The 27,000-nt window shown below is 38.3% G+C and overlaps 4 protein-coding genes across 6 annotated transcripts; all 4 read right to left on the reverse strand.

Moving 5' to 3' along the window:
- Positions 1 to 10,458: 10,458 nt before the first annotated feature.
- On the reverse strand, positions 10,459 to 12,769 carry LOC133746201 (uncharacterized). Of its 2 annotated transcripts, XM_062174374.1 has the most exons (4): positions 12,439 to 12,769; positions 11,890 to 12,083; positions 11,521 to 11,811; positions 10,459 to 11,181 (listed from the first exon to the last, which is right to left on the reverse strand). In XM_062174374.1, the coding sequence occupies exons 1-4, from the start codon at positions 12,592 to 12,594 to the stop codon at positions 11,118 to 11,120; spliced, it is 705 nt and encodes a 234-aa protein (XP_062030358.1). In that variant the 5' UTR covers positions 12,595 to 12,769; the 3' UTR covers positions 10,459 to 11,117. The 2 variants fall into 2 exon arrangements, with proteins under 2 accessions (XP_062030358.1, XP_062030357.1); XM_062174373.1 differs by having other exon boundaries at positions 11,521 to 12,083; positions 12,439 to 12,765.
- A 512-nt stretch (positions 12,770 to 13,281) lies between these two features.
- On the reverse strand, positions 13,282 to 15,552 carry LOC133746202 (uncharacterized). Its single transcript, XM_062174375.1, has 2 exons — positions 15,274 to 15,552; positions 13,282 to 14,353 (listed from the first exon to the last, which is right to left on the reverse strand). Exons 1-2 carry the CDS (start codon positions 15,433 to 15,435, stop codon positions 13,793 to 13,795), a joined length of 723 nt encoding a protein of 240 aa, XP_062030359.1. The 5' UTR covers positions 15,436 to 15,552; the 3' UTR covers positions 13,282 to 13,792.
- Positions 15,553 to 16,081: 529 nt separating this feature from the next.
- On the reverse strand, positions 16,082 to 21,586 carry LOC133743139 (nuclear poly(A) polymerase 1). 2 transcript variants are annotated; one of them, XM_062170954.1, is made up of 12 exons: positions 20,890 to 21,586; positions 20,696 to 20,773; positions 20,457 to 20,564; positions 19,785 to 19,847; positions 19,537 to 19,698; positions 19,044 to 19,157; positions 18,875 to 18,937; positions 18,452 to 18,781; positions 17,896 to 18,069; positions 16,923 to 17,804; positions 16,457 to 16,527; positions 16,082 to 16,306 (listed from the first exon to the last, which is right to left on the reverse strand). In XM_062170954.1, exons 1-12 carry the CDS (start codon positions 21,013 to 21,015, stop codon positions 16,273 to 16,275), a joined length of 2,205 nt encoding a protein of 734 aa, XP_062026938.1. In that variant the 5' UTR covers positions 21,016 to 21,586; the 3' UTR covers positions 16,082 to 16,272. The 2 variants fall into 2 exon arrangements, with proteins under 2 accessions (XP_062026938.1, XP_062026939.1); XM_062170955.1 differs by having other exon boundaries at positions 17,896 to 18,060; positions 20,890 to 21,585.
- A 607-nt stretch (positions 21,587 to 22,193) lies between these two features.
- On the reverse strand, positions 22,194 to 26,475 carry LOC133706809 (2-oxoglutarate and iron-dependent oxygenase domain-containing protein CP2-like). Its single transcript, XM_062132359.1, has 9 exons — positions 25,964 to 26,475; positions 25,490 to 25,537; positions 24,998 to 25,174; positions 24,745 to 24,895; positions 24,545 to 24,631; positions 24,276 to 24,400; positions 23,253 to 23,371; positions 22,749 to 22,860; positions 22,194 to 22,492 (listed from the first exon to the last, which is right to left on the reverse strand). The coding sequence occupies exons 1-9, from the start codon at positions 26,255 to 26,257 to the stop codon at positions 22,454 to 22,456; spliced, it is 1,152 nt and encodes a 383-aa protein (XP_061988343.1). The 5' UTR covers positions 26,258 to 26,475; the 3' UTR covers positions 22,194 to 22,453.
- Between the last annotated feature and the right edge of the window lie 525 nt (positions 26,476 to 27,000).

Genomic DNA, 27,000 nt, shown 5'->3' on the forward strand with positions numbered 1-27,000 from the left:
TGTGAAATTTGACCAGGTAAAACCACTTGAAAGTTTCAGACACCCTTTTACTCATTAATCAATTACTATAGTGTTCATATATAACTTGACCATGGAGTTGCTTTGAATTAGTAATGACCCAGCTGAGAAGAACATAAGGATTTGCTGACCACAGCCATCTGGGTTTATGATCCTAAAAGGATTATGGAAATCCAAATGCACATGGGGGCATATCAATATTGACGCATTCTGTTAGGATATGCATCAGTACAATTACGAAAATTGGTGGTGGTAGTAGTAGTTAGAGATCTTATAGTACTACAGTACTAGCCACTATACACTGAGAAATTGATCTGATCTGATCTGATCTGAATCATTGAACTCAACCCTACCAGGTAGCAGCAGCTTGCAGCTAGTATCAGTACTAGTTGATAATTGATCCTTCGTTCCAAATATGGGACTACATTCGCGAATCCTCCTCACTGATTAACGCAGTGGTGGGGTGAAAACTGAAAAGTTATATTCTCTATTAGCTAAAATGGTATCAGATAGGGTATGCAGATAGGGTTAATTGACTTTGGGAACGGTGTGGGGTTTGTTAGAGAGTTACAAGAGGTACAGTCCTTTGAGAAAAAATGTTAATCTCGTGAGCAAGAGAAACAGTTGCAAGTAGATATCAGACAGTAAATGAGTGATAGTGATCAGATATGGCATTGTACTATAGTACCCTTTACAATAATGAAAGACCGTGACAGTACATATCTGATATATCTACCCCTTTTACCATTTCATCTTTTAAGTCAGTAAGCTCGCTTTTCCTGCTATAAATACGGACCCATTGGGGCTGTGTTCTTTCAACTATCTCTGCTTGACTTGCCTGCTTGCAGCTACAACTTAAGCTAGCTTTTCTCTCTAGCTAGCTAGCTAATCATCGTGATTGATATATCATTTAGTTTTTAGGGTAGGGAGTAGAGAGATCTAGTAGTGGTGATGGTGATGATGTTGTTGACAGAAGATAGAGAGCACAGATGGATGGTTTGCAATGAATATGCATCTCACTTCTTTGTGCTCTCTATGCTTCTGTCATCACCTAGCTACTCCCATCTGCTTGATTCTCTTCCCCACCCTTCTTCAGCTCCTTTGCTCTTTAATTAGTCCTTGTTTATATATCATTTTAATAGTTTGCAGATCTTATATATATATTTTCCTGCAGATTGAAGAACTGGGCAAGCAGATCTAGGAGAGCAGCTGCAGTTTGCAATCATGGGTCTTGTTTGAGAGACCTCTAAATCCAAATCAGTCTGGTTAGACTACCTAACTAGGTTAAATAAGTCCCCTTCCTCAGCTCAACATTAATATTATTACTTATATCGATGAGGTTTTGTTCAAGTGTAATCTTTTTATTTATTTATTTTTATCTGTGGATCATGTTAGAACTAGCTAGGGTACTCTGAAAATGGAAGTATTTCAGATTATTGAATTCATTCAACTGGTCAATGAGTATTTGCAACATCAGTTTCACATCCCTAGGTCAGAAACATTACACACGGATTAATCCAGTTCTGATTTTGTGCCAGATTTAATCCCTTACAGGGATTTAGCATTTAATTTCCTCCATATATATCTTGTTTTTTATTAATTTTCTTATAATTTCTGGGAAGCCCAAGAAGATGAGGTCTGACAACATTCTGATGCAGTATACTATGATACCAAGAAAATGTTAATTCCTAGGACTAGACGGTTCACTTCTGGGAACAAAAACCAATTATGCTGCATATTGATATTGCAGAATTTTATTTCTGGACAATTAAACGTTTATGTACTACTGCAATCACTTGAGCTGTTTCAAACCGGCTGAAACAGTCTGACAGAATCAATTTTTTAACAGTCTGATAGAATCAATTTTTCCTTTTCCAATGGAATAGAGCTGTTGAGGAGAGATGTATCTCTAATTAAGAGACGGACAGATCAATTTCTGCTAGACTTTCATGAATTTATAATCCTAGTATGTTTGTTCATTAATATTTTGTTGATATTATTTAGTAATGTATTAACTTGATTGTGTTTTATCATAAAGAAGACTATCTTTTGTCATTGATCAAAGCCAACAGCTACATAAAAAAGGAAAACGTAATTGTATTTATGTATTCACTTTCACAAAAACACATTTTGTGGAACATGTCAGTCCATAAATAGATTACAGCATGAGAAATAAATAGGAATAAGGTGATTCTATTGCCTGTTGTTATCAGATTTATAACATTTCATGTACATTTTCAATTCATTTCTTACTCAAGTTTGAGCCCTCCCTCTATTTTCGACTTATAATTTTTTTTTTCTTTTAATTATTTGCACAAAATCTCAAATGGTAGATAGATCCCAACTTTAATGAAGCAAGTGAAAAAAACTGCGGACTGCTAACCATGATGGCCAAGTTACTGGGGCACAACTGTGGGTATCTCAAAGTACTCAAGTTGATATGGTTCAGCCTGAGTCACATATCCTATATATGTATGCACAAGGCTACGGGGACAGAGTATTCTTACAAACGATTCAATGGGACTGTATAACGGCCCGTGACAATGGAGGTGTATATACTAAACATGCAAATTCATTTGTTGAGAAAAATTCTTGAATTCAGTAACGGCCAAGTAGTTTGTTAGCCTATACACAGAAGCGATTGTTTAGTTGAGTAATCGTCTTTGTGAGTAGTTTATAGCTAGACTGCATGCAATTGTAATCAACAGCATAGTATTAGTATAGCATTGATCGATCTCAATGTGCACACTCAAAAGTGACGTAGAAATTCAAAATTCTCATCCAGTAGTACTGGAATATCATAGTGTGGATGACAAAGTTGTAATGTCCATCGCATATACCACTCTAGGATATAACCAGTCAAAAGAGGCAAACACAATACCAATTACTTCCTATCCTCCACTGAGAAAAGAGTGAAGTGGAGGAACTTGATGACTTTATAGTTGGAGCACAGAATATATATCAATCACATGCACCCTGACAAGAAATATCAGGGGTGCCCTAGTGGGATCATATCGTATCAGTGCTAGCTTACTGGGGTTTTGGTCATGGTTTTTTTTTTTTTTTTTTTAATCAAGCTATTGCGAGGTAAAAATTTTATTAAAGTAAACATACAAGTATGAGCAGAATACATATCCTACACCTTCAAAAATAGACAATGAAACATGACTCCCACTGCTGAAACAAAAGAACTCATCTAAAACGAAAATTAGAAAGATCTGACTTATTTCTAGTGAAAAATTGATTAATGAAATATGGAGATGAAATCCACCAAGTAAAGCCCGTCGACGAAGCACCAAAATTGGCTAAAGCATCAGCCACTTGGTTCTTTTCTCGAAAGATATGAGAGCAGCAAAATTGCATCATTGAAATCCGATGAGCATAATTCTTCCATGCCACTTGTAGCCAAGGCACCATTTAGGGAGATTGGAGAAAATTGAGAATTAGAGAGGAGTCTTTCAAGCCAAATATGCTTCCAATCGAGCACCCAAGTAAAACGCGATTGCGTTGATCACTGCCATAACCTCAGCAGCAATAGAAGTATAGAACTAGGAATATCAAGTGATGATGAAAAAGCACTGACTACCTCCCCTCGAAAATCATAAAAAACTTCTCTTTTCTATGTTTCCAACGTTCATTCCCAAACCCTTAAAAAGAAAAAAAGAAAAAAAAAAAGAGTTGTTGTAGAGATCTTTTATTTTAATTTATTTTACTTGTAAAAAAAAATTGCAATTCTCAGTGATGTAACCAGAAATTTTTCTAGGAGGTTTAGAACATAAGCAGCTATTAGATTAAACAAAAAAAAATCATAAAATTATATATTTGATTCGTAAATGATTTTCACTACTCAGACATAACAAATCATTCTCAAACAATCATAATCATAGTGAATAGGTTCAGGAATCTTCTTGAATATATATATATAAAATAAACAATTAAATAACAACTAAAAGTAGTGTTTAAGATTTTGAAGAATATACCTGATATTAGATTAATATTTTTGTACGTAGCTAGCTAGTTGATTGGATTTTACCACAGAAAAACAAATGAAGATTGATAATAAATTCCTTCCAGTAATCTATTTACATAATAAGTTGGTCCCTAAAAGGCTAAAATGAGAAGTATATCTTAAAAGAAAAGTCATGGGAGGTTGAATTCGTGGTGACACTGATAGAAAGAGGAATAAGAAAATCCAAATAGAAAGAAATATGGGAAGGTTATTCAATGAGTCAAAGGTTTGAGCTTTAAAATGGGCCACAATTTTTTGTTTCTTTACCAGAAGGGTCCGGTTGTTATGCTATCTGCTATCATCACATTATATTCAAGAAAAAGTCAGAGAATTTCAACCAGAATATATGAGAAGGGTCTGGCGCTAATGCAGCTACGCCAATGGCAATTCCCCTACATGCACCTGTCATGTATCTATGTATTCAAGCGCTGCTATGATATCAAACTGTCCAACTAAACTCTAGATAAGAATTCCTTGCATGTGAGAAAAAGAGAAAGTTGTATATATAGTACCATCAATCAAGATGTTCCAAATTAAGTGGGTTTTTAAAAAAAAAAAAAAAAAAATTAATTTTTTTTATGACGAGTACTAAGTGGCTGTTTGGTAAGGGCTTTATGCCAATTCTGTTGACACACACACACACATCAATGTCATGTATAAAGAGTTGGGATTTTATCCAATAACGGACGATCGAAGATCTTGAGTATTTCTGCATAAAAGAAAAAAAATCGTATAATTTTTTTTTAATAGAGGAAAACTTCATTTTTTTTTTTTTTGAATCAAACCCAAACCTAAAGGGCGGGTGACAATATATTCATCTAAAGCCAGAATAGGCCGTTACATACCCTTCCGCTGCCATCTACAGACAGACAAGAAGGTAGTGGTAATACCCACAGTGGTACATAGAAATAGACCTACCATTAGACATTCATGAACGTAGATATAGCGGATATCCTCCATTGGTACTACTCCAGAGGCGCTAGAGAAACATAGAGTGCGCACAAAACGCTTAGCTTCCTAAAATAAGGAATTATTGTAATTAGACTAACTAAAAACATAAAGATGGGCCTAGGGCAAAAACCCTAGCCCAAAATACTGCAGTTCAAGCAGCCCAAGAAGAAGGCCCCCCCAAGGCCCAGCAGGCTTGGCTTGGCTTAACTCCAGCCATCACCTCTAGACCACCAACTTCCAGCGTAGCTCCTCCCTGGCGCCTGCTCCATCATGTCCCCGCCGCTCCGAGTCACACCACAGTCTGCCACGACCAAAACCCGACCAACCACGCCTCAACATGAAAACCCGATGAGACCAGGCCGCCACAAGCTGCATCCCTACGAACCAGTCTCGATTTCACCGCCCCCGATCAACGCCACCACCAAATTCGAATCGCGCCGTCGATCCAAGCCTCTACCGACACAAGATCTGCTGCCTCCCAGAGATTACCTGCTGGAAACACAAAAACCAAACTGCACCTGCCAAAAACTTGAGCAACCCAATCCAAGGACTACATGAACAGCCCATTCCTTCCCCGTCCGGCAGCAAAACCACATGACATTGGCAAGGCCAAGGCCAGCTGGGCTGCCAGGGCCCCCACCGGACGAGAGATTAGCACAGGGGCGCCGCCAAGTTAGGGTTTTCTCTCAAAGGGAGAGAGATTTTCGTGTTGGATATGTATTCTTTAAGAGATCAAATATATGTATAGAGGAAAACTTCATTAAGATTATAGATAAGGGATATATAAGTTTGTAGAGTCGTCGTGACACATTTACCACCCAAATACAAAGTTAAGCACAAGAACACATGTACCTATTTCGATAAATGAGGTGTTAGGGTTTAACTTATGCATGTTGTGTAAAATACTTTGCAATAGCACAAATGGATCTCATGAAAAAGTTTATTTTAAACTTTCTCCAAAATTTTTGCCATCGATGCTAAAGAAAATGCTAATTTCTAATTAAGAGTACTAATGAAATCAACTCATGCATATATAGGTTTTTTTTTTTTTTGATAAATGGGGTTTGGAACCCAGTCAAGCTGGGAGGCTCATCCCCACGCCTATATTATTATTCATAAAGTTTTGCCGCATCGGGGGGGACGTAATACCTGTACCCCGAGCGTGCATAGTTGCGTTACATAAATCCTCATAGAGGACATCCTGTAAGAAGTCAGGAGCCTCGACTAAAGAAAGATCCACAACACGATCTAAACTAGCAAAGTGAGCTAACCTATGAGCAACACTATTTGCTTCACGATAAATGTGGCGAATTCTGAAATAATCAAAATATTGCAAGTAATCTCTACAATCATCGAGAATTCGACTCACCTCAGAGTTGTCCTCCATATTATGATTTAGAGCGGCCACTAAGATAGCACAATCACTTTCCACTTCAACCTCTTTTCACTCATGCATATATAGGTTAGAACCCAATGAGTTGTAGAATTAGTTGCTATATATACATGAGTTGCCAGTAGAGCGCTCTTTGCTAGTTGGTGCCTAGTTGAATACAATTATTTGGTAGAGACGCATGATAGTTTTTCAGGACGTTCTCTAGATGCTTATTGTAGTCAGGAGTTTAGGCTCAATGTCCCCCCCTTGTATTCGACAGTTTCATTAATCAAGGTTTGAGGGCAGCCGCACCAGCCCTTTATTCAAAAAAAAAAATATATATATATATATATATATATACATGAGTTGATCTAAATTCATTGGATTGGACTTATGCCTCGTTTGGTTCGCGGAATGGAGAGTTTGGGAAAGGAAAGTTGATCATTTCCTGTGTTTGGCACACCCAAGGAAATGAACAACTTTCCTGCATGTAGAGAAAATAGGAGGGAAAAATGGATCCTTTCATACCCATGAGATTCATTTTCCCTCATACTTTCCTAGCATTAATTGAACATTAATTACCTACTCTAAAGATTATTTTAATGGTTGTTACTCCCAAATTATCCAAGAAATTTTTGAATCTTTTTTTTTTAGAAGTAGATAATTTTATTACTTATCCATGGTCAGAAGGCACGTACATCATATGTTGTTTTACACCAAATAAAACCTAGTTGGTCTAAGCTGTTAAGCACATAACAAGTAACCCTCATTGGGAACAACTTGAGCACAAATTTTAGACCTAGCCATCAGGAGACAAATCCAAACAACTACCTAAATCCTTACTAGAGTAACCCTAATTGCCTAAGACCTCATTTGGTGTACAATCAGAGAAACTAAACTTAAATAGCAATAGACTGGAATCAAATGCTAGGTACCGAAGACAGGAAGCCTAAAGCTTTCCTTTGCCGTTATTCTTAGGGCTAATCTCTTGAAAGCATCGTAATAAGATGCACAAGTCTCCTGAATCCCACATCTAGGCCCATAGGAAGATCTGGCCCAACAGACTGTGGGCCCCACAGTAGCCCAATCTCCTAGAGGTCCGAACAGTTGTAGACACCCGGGACAGGGTCGATCGTCGTCTTTCCCCCATCCCCTGCGCCACCTGCACCCAGTACTGCCACCAGAGAAGGGTCCAGCGACCTTCCTGAAGACAGCCCATCCAAACTAGTTGCTCCATCGCCGACTGCAGCATGACCGCCGCTGGCCACCTCGACAACTCCGACAGCAACTGGACGCCTCGCTTCACTGCAAGCACTCGCCCGGTTCCGCCATCGAAAATCCTCCAATCCCTGGACGCCACCCGAAACCGGATCTCCCTTTCTGGCCACAGAAGCATCTCCACCGTGATCGCTCCCCGAAGCAAAGCCAATCGAGCACTGCCGCAAAGGCAACCCACCATTCCTCAACCCAAGGGTTGAAACGATTTGTCTCATGACAAGATCGTCGAGACGAGAAGGCATGTGGAGGCGATGATGACCTCCCTGGAAGCAGCCCAAAGAAGGCGGCTCTAGGGTTTCGAGAGAAAAGCTCTCGACTCTCATTTTTTTGGACGATCAAACATTACTAAGAGTTTATTCCAAGAAATTTTTGAATCTTAAATTGTTTATGTTTTGATAAAATGATATTATTGGAAAATTGATGTTACCTACTTTCCTATTCAAGTATTCATGCACAAACCAAACATCAGAAAGGAAAGTAAAATACATTTTCCGATTACTGTCCCGGTGTTTCCAAACATTTGTAGGAAAACTAGTGGGAAATTTACATTCCCATACTCATAGGAAAGACCAAGGAACCAATTTCCTTTCCGGAAACCAAACAAGGCCTTAACATAACAAGGTGTTGCAGTAAAAGTTGATCCTCAAATGTGAGACTCTACCCTTGCGTGGAGGGAGTGTTAATTGGCCCCAGCCCTAGCACACTGAGGAGAAGTGTTATCAAAATCTCACGGGATAACCTTTCGATTACATAGTGATGTAATTATGAACATGCTCTTCCCTTGTTATCGATTGGAATTGAATGCTCTAACATTTACAACAACTGTGATCAAATTGTATATCCTGTTACTCATGCCCCAAATTACATCGACATGCTTCCCTTCATTTGGTACTGGCTATATAAAGGGTGTTAGGAGATTGGTTTATCCTAAAATTCTACAACAAAACGAACCAGCTCGATCTTTAGCACTTGTTGATTAATAGAGGTGATGCTATGAAAGATTAGAGAACTGTCTCATCAACTGAGGCATGTCTAATATGCTCTCTAGTTTACAGGAGTATAGGACTTCTTACAGATCTAGCGCCACAGGCAGATTTGAGTTTTTTAAGCTAGTGATGTTTTGAGTTGGGTTTTTCACGTAGTACTGGGTATGAATATTTCCACGTTTGAAGATCTGTTGGTTTTTCTAGCTCTCGAGTTATATATGACCAATCTAGCCAGACGATAGGGTTCTCCGAGGTTTGAAATACCGGCACCCAACTTTAAGGATATATTGACATATACATCCTTAGAATCGGAGATATATTGATTAGTAATGATGAGCATCTCTTAGGGATAGAAAGAAATATCGGCGAATATTTCAAATCTTACTCTGTTTATTCTATAATAGAAAGATAACTATACTTATGAAACCTTGTTTCGGTCAATTTCTATATTTCAGCCTAGTATACCTTGTCTCGATCCTTTAGAGCAAGTTCACCCGTAGTCAAGAAATGTCAAGGTCGAAAAGTCAAGGCGTCGACCAGTCAAGTAACTGTTCACTGCCACTGGACATGGGTTTCCACCCGTTTTTTTTCTTGACCAGTCAAGACTGTTCATTTTTCACTGTTCATCGATTTTTTCTTACATACATGAAAAACTAGGAATAAGTACAATACAACGTTATTTAGTTGTTGTACGAGAAATTCGGTTTCTAATCGATTTTTATTTTCGAAACAAACGTTATTTAGGGGGTCGTGAAAGTTGGGAAAACTTCCTTCATGAAAGTTGTAGAGCTTGTCGATACGATCTCGTGCATATATGGAACGCAATATTCGGAGTTCGTATGAATTTATTATGAATTTTTAAAATATGAAAATTTTCTATAAATATTAAATAGTAAAAAAAAAATTCAGGACGAAATTTTTTCTTTTTTTCATTTCCCCCTCCGGTTCTCTCTCTCTCTCGCGCGCCCCCAGACCTGGCGGGTTTCGTCCGACCCGACCCACCTTTTTCTCCCTCCTCCGGCGTCCTCCGTCCACGGACCCGACTCCCCCGAGGTCGCCTCACCTTGTCCTGGCGCTCCGTGGCGTCAGCCCGCCCAGACGCTGCCCCCAGGCCGAGATCGAAGCAACCCCAGGCGGAGCAAATCGTCCTCCTGCTAAACCTCATTCGTGCGTCACCTCCAAGCGTCCTCTCCTCCGCGTCTCTCTCTGCTTATCTATCGCTGACGTCGGCCACATCCGGCTTTGGCCGAGCTGGCGTCTCCTTCGACTGGTCAGAATTTTAGTCAGGGCTTTGCCTTTTTTTTTGCCTCAGTCAAGAAAGCCAAACCTTGGCTGGGCCAAACTACACCGGTGGAGGGATGATTTTCCCCTTGCCCGGTCACCACATCAGTTTTCCTTGCTGGAGCCCGGGCAAAAGAGAACCGCTGGACTTGCTCTTAGTGCTTGTCAATCATGGTGAAGTATCATTCCAAGAAAAAGCACACGATTGTGTGTGTGTGTGTATATATATATATATATATATTTTTTTTTTGAAAGGGGTTTGGAACCCAACCAAGCTGGGAGGCTCATCCCCACGCCTGACTTATTATATTAAAAGAATGCAGCGAGGGGGACATAGAGCCTTGACCTCGAGTGCAATTACAAAAATCCTCATAGAGGACATCCTGAATAATAACAGGAGCCTCCTCTAACCATACATCATTAAGATAGTTTGAACTAGCAAGGTGGGCTAATCTATTAGTTACACCATTTGCTTCACGAAAGACATGAGAAATCTTAATTGAGTGTAAAGATGTCAAATATGACTTACAATCGTCGATAATGCGTCCAACTTCAGATCGGTCTTCCAAATATGACTTAATTGATTGTATATATATTTAAAAACACTCGAGAAGATTTCGATCAGTTTGTGCTTGTCAACCTAATTCCATCATTCAGATTGATCTTTCATGAAATAAAGCATACAATGCATTTGTTTTTCTAAGCTTGCACTTACCAATCATAAGATGGGTATTCTTTTCCACTCCAAATCCTCCAATTCGGAAACCAGACGAGATTTTACTGTTTCTTTTATCTCACTTCTTCAAGTCCTTTTGTCCAAAATCTTCCCCGCCTATATGGTCATGGTCCTCATGGAGCCCAGAAGTAGCTCCTCCCTTGTGGTTAAACCCCTTAAGGCATGAGCCGCATGCATAATGCACTTGTTCTATTCATGAAATCAACATAATAAAATGGTTTCGGCTTCTGAAATTTAAGCTATGGCACATGCTGAATCTGTGTAAAAGAAAGAAGTCATTCATATCAACAAGTAGCATGCCATCGATCATGACACCCTGAGTGAATAAATTGTTACATTTTGGAGAAGAAGGTAACACATGTAAGTGTCAAGCATAGATGATAGCGAAACACTTCTCCTCTTCATGTCCTGCCGCTGCAACCATTGCAACCAGCATTGCAGACCATATATCCAGCACCATAAGAGGCATAATTGACTGAGTTATAGCTAGCCGGACCTGGTGAGTAGAGGATCACGAAGTTGGGAGAAGTTCTCACGACCAGAATTGTTCCTGAGAAAGAACAAGATCGCCTTAGAGTAAGCATTCTGACAAGACAGACAGATGCATTACCCCAAAGTAGCTAACCTAAAAGCAAGATTTCGAAAGTGACAGCCAACAATATCCTCAGCAAGAATGTGAAAAATTACATTATAAACTTGAGATTCCGTTTCAGTATGATCATTATATTTGAAATATAACTAGAGTAGTTAAGAAACAAGTTAATATACACTAGACACAAACGGATTTCATATTCATAAATAAAGGTACACAAACTCTGTAATATTCAAACATCCAAACTAAGACTTAAACTAGCCATTACAATACTATGCAACATTGAACAGAACTCACAATGATTGAGCGGTCGACTCCACATCAGCGGTTCTTGATTCCTCCTTGAACAATTGGGTATGAATAAGTTGTGCAAAGCTGGAGGTAGTGTCCAAGAAATAGAGAACAATTGACAATACACAGCAACTAACAAACATGGGTATTGGCCCGAAGATCCAGAGAAAGAGAGGAATCGAGAGGTAGAATGCTCGCAATCCAAGGGCCCAAAAGTAGTATCCTCGATTCAAAGTTGCCGCAACATACTCAATGAAACCTGTCTTGTCTTTCCATGTTGGGACGGTACCTAAGAAGCTGACATGGGCATAATATCTAGTAGACTGCACATTGCAGAGAAATGCAACAAGAAAGCAAAGCAAAATGCACAAGTACTTGATTGAAGGTAAGGAGGGAGTGTAGTCGGAGTAAACCAAGTGTACTGATACAGTGCTATCGGAGCTGGATTCGCTGCTCACAAGTACACTGATCACCGAACAAAGAGTAATTGCTGCTGTGGACAAAAGTGTCGATGCCATTATGTTGTTGCGTAAAGTTTGTACAATCAAAACACCATTCTTCAAGGGGTCCTGAAATTCATGGACTCAACTTAAACTTTGTAGTAAAGACCACTATCTAGTGCTAATATCCATCATTAACTGGAACGAAGATACCCAAACTTGATTCCAATCTCCATTACTAGCTTGAAATTAACTTATCATCAAGTGATACCCTTTCTGATAATATTGGCTACAATGAAATAGTGACCCAGATAGGCATGCTCCCATATGTTTATGAAGAAAATGATCGAAATTAGTTCCCCCATTGGAAAGTTCCACTCACCAAATTCGTACTACTTTGTCATCCACATATCAAATCTAAAAAGAAATGACTGTAAATTGCAAAAGGGATAGAAAGAAAGAGAGAGATAAAGAGAGGACTAACAGTCATCATGGAGAAGACCCATTGTTGACGAGTGTAAGCATTGAGGCCAATGACAGTTCTTATGGGATTGTGCAGAACTGTGATGAATAGCCAAACATGGTATATTCCCAACACAAACAGACCCGCTGCTACCAGCACACTGTCCAAGCTAACCATCTCTTCCCAACTGTTGCTTCACCACTTACTCCCTTGAGGCCAATGACAGTTCTTATAGTTCTAAGAGTGTTTTTGGTCACTGTGCAAGGCAAAGATACCTCCAGTTATCAATTAGGTCGGCCTGGATTCTTATCATAGGTGACATCACCAAATGTATCATAAATAATTGTTCTTGGATTGGATCTGACGATCCTCAATTACCAAGTATCTGAATGCCGACTGAATGCATGTTATCGAGCAGAAAAGGACAAGCGGCACACATTGACTTTACTAGTGCATTGGTGTTATTGGTTCAGGCACTATTCTCCAATTATTGAAAGCGTAAAGAAAGCAAAATAAACTACGAGGAAGTTGCTATTATCTGTCATAGACTCATAGGCACCTGTTGCCTCAGTTCAGTAATATTAGTCGCATATGAGAAATAACATTTTCATGACAAAGCTATGCAGGTTCTTGATGACTCACACAAGGAGGCTACATTGTACTAAAAAACCACTATTATGAAGCAGATGTTGTGTGCAGGGCTCAACATCTTCAGCAGTAATAAAAGAGCTCCCATCCAGAAACAATTGTGCTTAGAACAGCATAATACCAAATATTAGGGGATTTTGAATCGCAGGAATGATGATTCAAACAATGAGATCAAACATGGAAATAACATACTGTAATCTGAGCAAGGGCAAGAAATGAGACAGGAATGAAATGTCATACTAGTTATTCTACCACATCTAAGTGGGATAGTATTAGGATTCAAGAATTATACATGTCAAAGTTTGAAAAGTACAAGATTGATGAACAAATATACATTTACCAACTTACAATAAAAAAAAGGAAAAAAAATAAAATAAAGATACACAGACTCCATTCTCATTGTTCAAAAGTAGAGCCGCTTCTTGATCTGAAAATTACTTATTCCCTGGCTTTTTGTTCTTGAATGAAGCAGAATACTTGAAAAGTTGTAAGCCACCCGCCAGAGTATCAATGATTCCTTGATGATCTAATCTGTAGTTTTCTTTTTTACCTGAATCCGATGACATTTCATTCTAAAGACTAATAGCACAATAAAGGCAGGATTCCAAGCACATTCACAGTGATACAAAATATAGATATTATACACATAAACCTGCTAATAGTCTAATGAAAGATTGATTCACTTTTGACTTACCAACTGTAAGAGTATTATGTACTTTCCAAGAGACTATGATAACTGTCCGAGCGATTCTAGATCATTATCAGTTTTCACCTCTTTGATTGAGTAACTGTGAAGATGTCGTGTGAAGCTGGTGGTGGTGTCCAGGAAATAAAGAACACAAGAGATAACACAGCTACATGCAAACATGGGTATAGGCCCAAATATCCAAAGGAAGAGAGGGAATGAGAAGTAGAAAGCTCGCAATCCAAGTGACCAAAAGTAGCTTCCCCGATTCAAGTTTCTTGCAACATACTCAATACAATCCTTTCTACCTTGCCATGTTGGAACAGTGGCCAAGAAGCTAACATGGGCATAGTATCTAATGGACTGCACATTGCAGAGAAAGGCAACAAGAAAGCACAGCAATATAGAGAAGTACTTTATTGAAGAGAGAGTGGCTGTCTTATTGCCATAAATTAGTTTCGAGGTGTTGCCAGAGTTTGATGTACTGCTGACAAATACACTGATAAGAGAACTGAGAGTGATAGCTGTTGTTGCCAAAAGTGTGGATGCCATTATGTTGTTGCGTATTGTCTGAACAGCCAAAACACCATTCTTCAAAGGGTCCTGAATATATGGAGAGGAGGAGTTAACTCTTTTTAAAAACACCAAACCAACACTCACAACTCTACTATCTTTTCTTTTCATTTTTTGAGAAGTTAGTCAGGCATAGATTAGATATCATGGTTTCAGAAAAGTAGGTATCGAAAAATTGCACTTGCATCCATCAAGCAAGAAAGATACTTTAGGAAGCCTTTAAAGGTGTATGGCTTGACCATGATTCTACCAAAAGATCTTGTTCATAGATCAGCCTAACTACTTCCATGAATCGACTTACTTGATCCTCAACACCAGGTAGCCAGAAAATTCAAGTCTCAATATAGATTCTAGATCTTGAAAAGTTGATAAAAAGAAAACTTCTTTATCAAAATAAACATGTGATGTTAGATGTTGCCTCTGTCATTAGACACTTGTTGAAAGGAAGACCAATCTTACTAGAAGATAACCATGAAGATCTTTTCAAATCCCTTAACCCCTAAAGAGTCTTATTTGTAAACAACTCTCCTTTACCCAAATACTAATCTCACAGAAACCACATCAGGAATTATTTCCAATTTTCAAGCATCATACTTTATAGCTAACTCAGACCTCTTACAGATAAAGGATCAGTATTGGAATTTCAATAGCTCAGAATGTGAAAGCACAGCATATGCTCAATTGTAAAGGGCACCCCCAAAACCATACCATGACCTTTTTGAGTGTACAAAGAAACTATGATCCAATTGTGGTAATGCCCAATTCCTACATGAACTAAAGCCATAAAGGTCTCAAACTTCAATCCCATAAACCAATTCTTAATCTTTTTTCTTCTTTCTGTTTGGTTATACTATGCAATTCTACTTTCATGGCAACACTAACCATCAAAATGGAAAATTCATACAATAAAAGTATATATAGAGAGAAAAAGAGAGGAACTGGGTACTAACACTCATCATGGATAAGACCCATTGGTGACGAGACTGAGCATTGAGACCGATCACAGTTCGTATTGGATGACGTAGCACGGTGATGAGAAGCCAAACATGATATGTTCCCAGAACACACAGACCCAGTGGCACCAGAACATAGTCCAAATCCTCCTCTTCCATCTCTGACTCTCTCTATAGATTTTATGTGCGTGTTTTTGAAGAAGTGAACGAGAATTTGGGAGAGAGACATGATGGGAGACTGAAAAAGGAAAGAACAGGTAACACGCTTTTCAGATTGTACTAGTATACACTCTGACACTGTACAGTACTCAAGAGTCAAGACAGACCGCAGTACTATTTGGTCTTTACTTTCTTATTTTAGAAATTTGATTAGTGTGTCTAATCCCACTAGGAGGACACCTGACCTATCTCAGCCAACTAGCATTTGATTCGATTCGATTCGGCGGTAAAACATTCTTTTTCAACAAAGTGAGTAGAAGTTGTAAGTTCGAATATTCATATTCCTTAGAATAGGTTAAGACAATGAGAGGATAAAAAACATAGCTGGCCGGGGCACATTGTCACGTCTGACATTGTATGCCCAATCCTAACTGGTCAACATCACAAATTGGTGTACTTGTTAAGAATCTTGCAGATGAAACATGAACCATGAATTCAGTTGATTCTCAGATTTAGTAATACGTATGATGCTGCAATATGATTCTCAGATTTAGTGATACATATGATGCTACAATTTGGATGGTAAAGATGTGACGATATTGATATCTTCCTGTTTCCAACAAAAACGAACCACGAAGAACTCAAGTCGAGGAATCCTCAAACTATAATACTCAGTGCCAAATAGGTTTTATACAATTTTTCATGCTCACATACATAAAAGAGTGGCTTGCTAACTCAATATTTATTAACTTATGATCATTCATACAGAGAGTCAAAAATGAACATTTTTTTATAGTACATATAAACGTTAAGGATTCAACAACCCAATGAGCTCTTTCAAGAAGCATTGGGCAAGGAAGTGAAGTTCAGCCTGCACATACATGAGAAAGAGATCAAGACATGGCTCCAAAGTAAAACTGAGGAATTACCAGTTTAAATTGTAGTTCAAGATTAAAACTGATCAATCACACGAATTTAGATTGAAAATCATTATATAATCGATTGAAATCATTGTACATACCTGATGATTGGCTTCCTCTGTGCCACAGGTTCAGGGGTTCCATTCAAGGATGGTGCCATAAGTTCAGCAGGCTTCGGGACATCAAAACATACAAGGAAAGAAGGAAACAACTGTTAAAAGCTTAGATGAACAATCACATAGATATGGGAAACTGAACCACAAAACAATACAAATGAGAAGAGATTGGGAGCATAAAATGAAAATATGGGATCAAGAACATGCTTTCCTGACAATGTTGGTCTAATCATATGTGCTAAGAGTCGAGAGGGAGAGCAGTGTAAAGGGTAAAACTTGAGAAAAAGAGTGCATATACATTTTACATGTTCTTGCCAATTTGCCTTTAGAAAAAAAATGAAGAAAAACATAAAGTAATGTCTACAAAGGATGGTAAACATAATCGATTAATGACATAAAAAGAATTTGAAATCGAAATATAACGTGTACAAGCAAAAGTAATATGTTTGACCTCAAGTTCCTCTAAGCCTCCATTATATGAACCAGTGGAAGTTTCAGCTCCATTGTTAGATTTCTCGATTGAAGGCTCGATGCGACTGTCTTTCATGTTCCCAGAAAAGTCTTTGACTTGATGCCTGTCTTCAGAATCACCTTCGAGCTCATCCAGTTCTTCTGGCAAAGCTTGATGTGAAACATATGGACCAGCCATAATCTTCTCTAAGGCCAGTTTCTCTGCTTCTTTAGAACTTGATGCATCACCAGCAACATTTAATGGATTGCACCTTGACCATACTTCAGCCTGACCATTCTGATCAGGAATCTGTGCTGGGCTTTCTATCTTTCCTGTGCTAACTTCTACATTATTCTCATATTTTGCAGAGGATGGGCTGACATTACTAAAAGGAGGGCTAGCCTCACAAACTTCCCCAACGCAGGGACGCATAGACTTGGCATGGTCAGTCTCTACATTATCATTCTCCAATTTTCTCTTTCTACCACTATCTGCTCCATCTGAAACAGTTCTATCTTCACCTGACCTATCTTGTTGAGTGCTGCCAGAAACCTCCAGTTCTGAACGTCGCTTTCTAACCCAACTTACTTTAGATGGGCGCGAAGGCCGAACGCCTCCAGGAAATACAAAATTAGGGATCTCCCTGCGTTTTACATGGGATACACGGATCTCCATTCCAATTTCCCTTAATGTATACTGGTAGACAGCAAGCTTGAAGTCATCAACAGCTTTACTTAAATCAAAGTGCTCACCTTCCTTGACTGGAACTCCTTGTTTTCGTTGTAGGCCCATGAAGTATGAGCTATGAAAAGGTCTGGATTTATCTGGAAAACCACCTGGGTGTGGGTGACACTGCAGCATTTCATAAGTTTTCCTCTCAATCTGCATTTGCATATCAACAAGAAATAAGGATCATTGCTTACTAAGAAGAGGGAAGTAAAACGTAAAAAAATATATATTTCATCAGTTTCACCTTCAATGTTAGTTGACGGAGACGTGACTCAACCCAGCCTTTCCATTTTCTAAAGCCATCAGCATTTGCTGCACTGATGTCTATCTGTAAATAATTCTTATATGCTTCAAAGAAAGCATACGACTCAAAAAGGGTATCCCAATCAGCCTTATTTGCTTCCATAGCCTGCAAGCACTAACAAACATAAAACTCAGGAAGATAGAGAATGGCTGCCACGACACAACATTCAGAGAATTTAGACTACTTCACTTATAAATTAATTTACAATTCATATAACTCATTAATACAAGTTAACATCCCTAGCCCGACATAGATTCAAATAAACCAGAAATGGAAACATAGCTGAACACAAACATAGTTGTAATGGTATACTTTAAATGCAACAGGAACTATTTAAAAACTGAACTATGCAGCTATGAGCCGAAGACCTAGTTAACATACAAAATGTCACCACTCCAGCCAGCCAGATCACTGAATAATACAAGTGATTGATGAATTCTCTTTTGTACTTTCTATGTTCTCCATACAGGCAAAAGAAGATATCACATAAGCATACCTCACAAATTTCATTTCCCCTCTGAAACTCCTCTAACATGATACGCAGAGTACTTGAGGACACATTGTAGCTAGAGTTCATGCAAGGATAAGCTGGAGTAATTATAGGCATCAAATGATATCTGTCCCTTGGATTTTTTCTGGGATCCCAAACCGGAAGTCCTAGAGACCCTTCTTCGATAGCACAGAGCATTACTGGATTTGGCCAACGCCACTGAGTATAGACCCTGAAGAACCGAGATACTAGCATATTAGGCAATGCATTCGGGTAAAGTTGGCATATGCGAGCAACAAGCAATGCCCAGTTTATACCACCAAGAAATCCTGCAACCTGCTCATCACAGAAAAAAAAAAATACACCATAAGTAAAAGGCACCATAAGAACGATGGCTTAATTTAGACCATTGTAAATCTATCAACATACATTTGAATAAACACCACGACGCTTTGCCCATAACCTCATGCATCTTAGTGTTGTGCGGAAATTCTGTAATGAAAAAGTCAAATACATGATGAGCGACAAAAGAGATGCTAAAGAACACTCAAAGCTCGAATCAGTATGTAAATAAGCAAAAGACACTGATGGCCTCAACCTGAATGCTTGGGACTAGACGCAGAATTTGGTCTGTAACTCTACAGCCATTGAGACTGCGAACTGTCTGTTCATCTGCACTATGTAGTATTGCATCTTGTGATACATCTAAGTCCTGCTCAAGTTAAAAATGTTGGGGAAAAAATACCAGAAAACCATTAATATAAAATCACAGAGTACATATTGAAAGTTTGCCATTATAACTATACACATTTTAAATTGAGATTTACATATAAACACAAGATTAAGAAATTTTTTGCCAGCCGGTTATTGCCTAGCCATCTGAAGTATCTTTCATGAAATTCATAACATACATTCGGTAAAAATGAGTGCCAAAACCTCTAAGAACTGTGTACAATTCAATTGCTTTTACAAAATAATGCATGCAAAATTACAAGTGAGCCATCTTTTATCTTGATAGTTATGCATCAGATAATGCTAATATGAGGTTTTAAAACATAATTAATAAATTTCCGGCATTTATTAAGACTTACCTCAGGAATAATATAAAGAGATAGTTTTGCATAAAGAAGATCAATTGATACTCCGTTAAACTTGAACTGCATAATGGGAACATGGGCATCAGGAACAGGATGCAACTCCGTTACTTCAGACATTTCAGATAGCATCCTGTATAGCTCACCAAAGAAATCTTCCTACACATAAGTTACAAAAGAAATCAGCACTTGGTTTAGAGGCGATAAGTAGAGTTTATTGCAGAATAAAAGGGAAGGCTACATACTTCTCGAGTTGCATGTCTGGGTCCAACACAGAGTGTGTCTATATCTGCACCAGGGCCATGAACCTAACAATAAGGAGCAAAAAGTAAAGTTAAAGCAATATGTGAAGCTGCTGTGGAGAAGATACAAGCTCATGGTCACATTAGAGATTTCACATCTAAGTAAGCATTCTTTAAAATAATCCTCGAAATCTATCAAGATTAAGACTTCACAGTAATAGTGAGCCTCACTGGTAATACCAATTCTATCTAGAGGAGACCACACTGTCCTAGAGAGTAGCAACCAAGAAAGACACAAAAACATGAACATGAAAGCAGAAGTGTTGAACAGTTAAAATTCTGTCAAGTATCATGCTTATAGCACAGTACGTGAACAACTTTGAGATGAAGACTGCATCAAAAGTACAAAAAATTGGGAGAGAGAGAGAGGAATCCCAAGGCATTTTTCTTTTCACCTTTACCCTTAAAAGAGTGAATGTACAGTAGTTAAAACATTTCACTGTCTCTGGAAGGATGCACCTATGCATGATGCAGCAATGCCTTAGAGCACGAGTTCAGGATACATGAACATCTACAAACATTTCTAAAATTCTTGAAAAACAAAAATGAACAGGATCACTGCAAACAAAGAATCTCTCCCTAGAGTTGGAAGGGAAAGAGTAAGAGAGTTCATACCCCTAGCCTATATGAACCAAACGTGAAGATCTTAGCATTTGCTTGATGCACCAGTTCATCGTTCAAACCCTTTGCCCGGCTAATGGTCTTAACCCATATCTTCACAATCTGGCTTGCATTTCAGCATCATACATTACAATCATAGAGCACAACAATAACCATATGAACCAAAATTACAGAACCAATAACCTCACTCACAAATATAAAGCACAAAGCGGAAACATAGAACTTAGTCCAACCTGATCGAGCCTTCCAAGCACCTCTTCCCTACTTACAGCCTCTTCCTGACTCTCATACAATCCAGCATCATGCAAATACTGAAAAAAAAAAAAAAAAAAAAGCCCACAAAAATCCAAAAACCGAACTCAATTCAGCATAACTAGAACCAAACACTCAAAATATAGTCACGAATCAAATTCAATATCACCATAACCTTCTCAAGCTCACGGCTTTTGATCACATCCTCCTCCGAGGGACCGCCCAACGAAATCGGCTCAGTAATGCCTAACCGCTGCTGGCCATTATTCCGGTTGCTTAATCCGGGGCTCCCCATTACCATATAATTGTTCACAAAATCGAAAAATATATTCTGAATGAAACTTTTCAAGCAATATGGGGCCGTCAAGAACACTTTTTTTTTTTTATTGATGATATTTTACACTCTCTTATTCTTCTTTTCTTTCTCTCTCTCTCTCTTTTTTTTTCTCTTCGAATCAAATCAAAAAGCAAAAACAAATTAAATTCGACAATAATGAAATAAAAATTTCCACTAGTACAAGTATATAATCGGGTGGAGAAACCCCAAAGCTACAAAGCCATAACACAAAATTGAAAACCCTAGCCTTGATTTAGTACAACGCCAATTGAAACCCTAAGCCCTAACCACGGACGACGAAGACAGGCAGCAACCGAGAGAATTATCGACGCCGAGCGGGAAGAAGAAGAAGAAGAAGAAGACGGGGCGCCGGGTTTGGGAATCGGCGGCGGCGGCGGAGGGCTCGGGCGACGGTTGCGAATCGGAGAGTGAGAATCTTGGAAGTGAGATTGAAGAGCCTGAAAGAATCAGCAGTGGAAGTAAAAAAGAGAGATTTTTATTTGATCATGGAAATTGTGTTTTCGCGTTGAAACGATTAAGTAATGAACAGTTTTGGATTGGCGCTATAGGGTGCGTAGCGGACCGGATTGGGCTTTTGGGCCTCGTCCTCATGGGAGGCTTTGATTAGTTTGGTTTTTGCAAGATTTGCTTTGAGGATGACAGTAATGCTCGCAAGGTCACTGGTGACCAAATAACTCACCCTTAAATTTAATATTAAGGGTTGAAATTAAAAAAAATAAATTTTAAGTGTTTTAGTCTTAACCCTTGAAATTAAATCCAATGGTGAGTGACTATGTGATCGTTGTTGTTGATGAAGCTTAAGCGGTTGACAGATGAGGATTAGTTTGGCAAAAGCTTCTTGTTATACGGATGCAAGCACTCTTGCACTCCTATTTAGAGGGAAGAGATTAAGAGCATCAACGTGTGCATTTACACCAACATGAATGGACGGTAACATGAACGACACTTTTTAGTTAATTAAAAAAAATTTAATTGAGTCAATTGCACTTTCAGTGTATAGAATTTTTTTTTTTATATTTCCTCTAACGTGTAAAAACAAAAAAAAAAAAGAAAAACAAAAATTTATGATCCAAAAACCGGTAAATAGAAGAAACTATCTAATACGAGTTTCCTTTATGAAATCGAATAAAACAGCCACCCAATGAATTCACATAAACATTAGGACTTTTTACAGAAGTTCAATTCCACAAATGCTTCAAAGTTCAATATAGGAAGTTATCAATTTCATAACATAAACTGATGTACATAAGCAGATGCGTCCCAAGTTAAAATAATGCACAAAAGCATAACTCTCATCTACTGTAGACCAGTCTCTCTGGTGCTAGGACAAGGCTACAGCTACATTTTACAACAAATGGTGTATATGAGCAGTGAATGAAGATCACGCTGTTGACTCATCATCCTTCCTGAGCAACAACTCCTGCAGAGAAACAACTTGCTTGAGTATGTATTCCATTTTGATCCTGTTTATCATGCATTTCGAGACTATAGTATGGAAGTGCTGTAAAATATTAGCGCTTGTTCATATCAATTAATGGGCATCAACTTTGATCCAATTAATTGCTTAGGTGAAAATCATATCCATCACTCTGTGCGCTTCGTGGCAGTGTGTTTGGGTCCATGCCTTTACTTCCCAAAATGCTGACTTTATTTGCATGCATCTAAATAGACATTACCTGTTTCGTAGCTGTAATTGACATCCGTTGCCTCTCTTTCTTCTCATGCAAGCATTCCCCACACCAGTTAGAGAAATCTTTCTGATACTTCCTCATCTCTCTGAAGACAGAACTGCAAGGAGATACCAGACTTTGAGAGATGGCTAAACAAGTATTTCAAACCCTATACTCGTGTTTAATACCACAGAAATCACCCTACCCATGCTAAAATTGCACTAAACTAAGGAGAGGAAGGGTTTGAAAGAAATTTTATTTAAAAGAAATCTCATTTCTGATAATGTTGTATCCATAAAGGATAGCCTCTCAGATAGTGTCTAGAGAACAGATTCAACTTTCACTAGGAACTTCCGCTTAAACTTATTACCCACTTCAAACAATTAGATGAAAATTGTTAGATGGAACAATAGTCCCACAAATAAAAACAAACAAAATTATTACGCAGCAAGTAAGATGCACAGAGATGATCAAAATATATAGCTTCTTGTGAAAGAATAAAAGACATACCTCCTGCACCATAGAAGTAAATTGACACGATGACCTGATGTCGTGGCTTTAGCACCATGCCTGTGACGACCACGATGAAGCACAGCATATCCTGGGGTATGAGAATAATCAAAGACTTCCTGCTTTCAAAAAACATACTCCATCAGTATAAAACCACCTAAGGATGACAGCAGCCAGCAATGTTTCTTAACTCACATCATAAAACTTTAAAAATCAAGAACTAGGACCTATAAAGTTACAAGTCATGAACTAAGCTATGAACTCAAATACTATAACATTACTCTCTATATATTTCTTATCAGCTTTCTATTTTGCTAAATATATTTCCCACTGGTTACTGTAGAAGACAGAACTTTTTTTTAAAAAAATCTTTTTGGCTATCCTATTGCCAGACTTCAACACCACCACATGATGCCATGATGCAGCAACAAAAGCCTTATAAAAAAAAGCAGAATGAGATCATGAAATGAGCACTCAAACATTCCTAAAAGAGAGTGCTTTATTCATTACTATTTGATAATAACAATCATTATTTTTCCAGTCTTGCACATTCCTGAAATGTTCCCAAGAACTTTGTCATAATTTCCTCCAAAACCTAAAGGTGCACACTTAAAAGCCATATCAGACAATTTTAAAACTAATGATAATTTTGATCTTCCAATTTAATGAAAGTCAAAAACAAAAAATTTAAGTTAAGCACTTCAGTATTGACTATTGAGAAAAGTATTGCGGGAATAAAAAATTAAATCTTCCAAACAATACTAAAAACTTTAGAAATAAAGAGTACAGTAGTGTTATATTTGGTAATTGACACCTATTGAATCCAAAATATATCATTTTGAAAGGTAATTAATGTTAACTGATTACCAATATTTGGGGAAGAACGAATTAAATTCAGGGATAGTCAGTCTTCTGAACGTGGATCAAGGAAAACCTAACTAGATAATAGAATGTGTTTTAAAAGTGTTTGCACTGCCTTGCAGAAAGTATGGGATTAATTGTCTGCATCTACGACCAACATACCTCTGGACGGCTTCCGCTATTTACATGTTTATCACAACGTATTCCCCGAAAATACAACTCTCCTCCAGAAAATTGTTTACCCAAGCACACATTCAAAGTTACTTCTGAGTCATCAACATGAAAACCTACAAATATGAAACCTAATGAACATATGTACTTCAAATGAAACAGGAGATATATGGAAAGTGGAGTGCTTAACTGACACTACCATGCTTAACTGCAAAAAAGGATAAACTTCAAACTATATATCCATAAAACAAAATACTTACCCAAGTCAAGATCCCTATTGTTACCATATTCAACCACAAACCCATGATGAGAATCCAGAGTTGATCCACCAACCTCAGGAAACAGCTCTGCATTACAGAGAATTGGCAGAGGACTAAATCAAGACATGCTTCCTTAACAAGTAATATCTTCTAGCAGAACACAATTATCAAAATGTTCAGTGAAGAGAACAATATATCACCTTTAGCTATAGGACGAACAAAACCCTCCAAAAGCTTGTCAAGCATGGTTTCAAGGCCAAAATCATCAAGAACAGCACCATACCTATTCATTGTATTTGGTCGCATGATTCTATATTTGGAGTCACCGACCCATTTTTCAAAATTCTCCACCTACGCAGCAAAAGAAATAATAAAGAAAAGATAAATGGGCACCTATAAAATGACAGATAAGTTAAATACAAATGTAGATACAAGAATACTGATGGCCAATACCTCGGCTAATAACAATTCACAGAACCGTGGCTGAAAAATCTCAAAAGTATATATTCCAGGTGAGGGTTCAGAACATATCCTTTTGAAGCTTTCCTCAGTATTCTCATTAACTGCTTCTAGAAATGCAGGAACAAAGGTGGTGGCAGGATCCAGCTGGTATAACTCTTTATGCAAAGGCTGCACACACATGTCATACAGTTCAATAAGTACCTACTGCTTCAAAAGAACAACTTTTAGTTGGTGTGAAAACACAATTCCCATCGAAAGCTTCATTTTTTTTTTTTTTTAAAGGCAGTGAATGCATTCATATGACACATATGTGGGCGTGTATTTGTGCCCCAACACAACCGACTTTGAAATGAAAAAATTAAAGAAATGAAATCAGTTTCCCAACTGCTCTTAAAGTAACATAAGCAAAACAAGACTCACCATTTAGCCCCAGCTACTACTACAAAGAAAAACAACCAAGACAAACCATGCATCAATCTGTACCTGGTAATTCAATATGATCTTCTGCCTGTAATCCCTATGCTTCTGAACCTGGTACACAAAATTCCCAAACAACATAAATTGCATAATCCATCATAAGCTCGAGAGCTAACAACGAATTAGAACGGTGTACACACATCATAATCAAATTGTTCATCAATATCTCAATACTTTAACTACATACAAAACATCAGAAATGAAAATTATAACCAACAACTGCAAAGCTCAAGCTCCCTCATTTCCCACAACACACAGAGAAAACCAGGACTCCAGGGGCAATATCGTAATCTCACACATTCACACACGTGCACACACGCTCACTTGCCCGTTAGAAGCAGAAACCCTAATTCCACCCCCAAATCACCAAAAAGGCAAGGCTTTGAGTTCAATCAAATCCAAACATTTCTCAAATTTTCTTCCTTTTCAATCAAAATTAAAATCGAAAAAAAAAAAAAAAAAAAAAAAAAAAAAACTCACTCTGTTGCGCTCTCCATGAGGCAAATACTTGAGCAGAATCTCCCTCATGAACTTGACCTTATCATATCTCGGCATTCCGAGCATGTTCGGCGGCAAGTACCGTTCCAGAGAGCTGAAGATCGACGGGCTGAAATCCAATTGCATGTCGTCGTAGCTCTCCGGCTTGTGCTCCTTGTTAGGGTTCAGACGCAGCCGCTGGCTCGACATCGTCACGAACGCCGCCGCCGAATTGTTCGAATTCCCCAGTCCGTTTCCGGCCGCCTGAGCCGGGCCGTCCCGGCCGTCGACCGACATGAAGCGGTGGAATTGGAGCACCGGCCGGCGAATTAGGTGGCGGGGAGCATTGGCGGGGAGGGAATTTGGGGGTTAGGGTTTGGTAGGTTTCGGATTTGTTTTCTTGTCGTGGACGTAAAATCACGGGGTTTGGGTTTTGGTTTCCGTTTCGGTTAGGGTTTCAGACTTCACTTCACTACTCTCTCCCACTTTCTGACTTGAAAGTTTGTGTCTTTTTTTTTTTTTTTTTTTGAAAACTTTTCATAAAGACGGATATGCCTATGATAGATGGGACGTTTTAAGGGCCCAACACGAAAGGAGATCCGGCCTAGCCCAATTAACACTAGAAACTAATTACACGAATGATCACTAAACTATAATCCGTTCAATACTTTATTCACCGACTTTACAAATATACCAACTTTTATCACTCACATTTAATTTAGCAATTTATTTTAGTTATTGTCATCAAATCTATCGTTAAACTCAATTAAACTTGAGGATATTTCAGTCCGATCATTCAAGAAACAAAACTGGGTTTTTTTTTTTTTTTTTAAATTTCTATTTTTGATCGAGTATGGTCGAGTTCGAAACTCAATGAAGATTGTGAGTATTTTGAAAAAGATGAAAATGAATATGATCGTGAGAGGATAAAGAAATAAGGAGCGAGGTTCGAATCCCGAAGTTGTCAAAGTGGCCAGGCACTGTGCTGCAATGCACAATTGGAGCATTTCATATGCGCCGAAGGGGTTTATCTTGGACCT

Source organism: Rosa rugosa, chromosome 4 (assembly GCF_958449725.1).
Source record: "Rosa rugosa chromosome 4, drRosRugo1.1, whole genome shotgun sequence".
Lineage (NCBI taxonomy): Eukaryota > Viridiplantae > Streptophyta > Magnoliopsida > Rosales > Rosaceae > Rosa > Rosa rugosa.

Excerpts from the sequence above, each read along its gene's own strand:
- LOC133706809 (XM_062132359.1), bottom strand. The coding sequence starts at position 26,257 with ATGTCGGTCGACGGCCGGGACGGCCCGGCTCAGGCGGCCGGAAACGGA. Across the intron at positions 24,896-24,997 it reads GTGAATTGTTATTAGCCGAG|GTGGAGAATTTTGAAAAATG; the intron begins GTATTGGCCATC and ends TTTGCTGCGTAG. Across the intron at positions 22,493-22,748 it reads CAATTACAGCTACGAAACAG|GAGTTGTTGCTCAGGAAGGA; the intron begins GTAATGTCTATT and ends GTTTCTCTGCAG.
- LOC133746202 (XM_062174375.1), bottom strand. The coding sequence starts at position 15,435 with ATGGAAGAGGAGGATTTGGACTATGTTCTGGTGCCACTGGGTCTGTGT. Across the intron at positions 14,354-15,273 it reads GGGTCTTATCCATGATGAGT|GACCCTTTGAAGAATGGTGT; the intron begins GTTAGTACCCAG and ends CCATATATTCAG.
- LOC133746201 (XM_062174373.1), bottom strand. The coding sequence starts at position 12,594 with ATGGTTAGCTTGGACAGTGTGCTGGTAGCAGCGGGTCTGTTTGTGTTG. Across the intron at positions 12,084-12,438 it reads GGGTCTTCTCCATGATGACT|GACCCCTTGAAGAATGGTGT; the intron begins GTTAGTCCTCTC and ends CATGAATTTCAG. Across the intron at positions 11,182-11,520 it reads GAGTCGACCGCTCAATCATT|GAACAATTCTGGTCGTGAGA; the intron begins GTGAGTTCTGTT and ends GTTCTTTCTCAG.
- LOC133743139 (XM_062170954.1), bottom strand. The coding sequence starts at position 21,015 with ATGGTAATGGGGAGCCCCGGATTAAGCAACCGGAATAATGGCCAGCAG. Across the intron at positions 20,774-20,889 it reads AAAGCCGTGAGCTTGAGAAG|TATTTGCATGATGCTGGATT; the intron begins GTTATGGTGATA and ends TTTTTTTTTCAG. Across the intron at positions 16,307-16,456 it reads CAGAGGAAGCCAATCATCAG|GCTGAACTTCACTTCCTTGC; the intron begins GTATGTACAATG and ends ATGTATGTGCAG.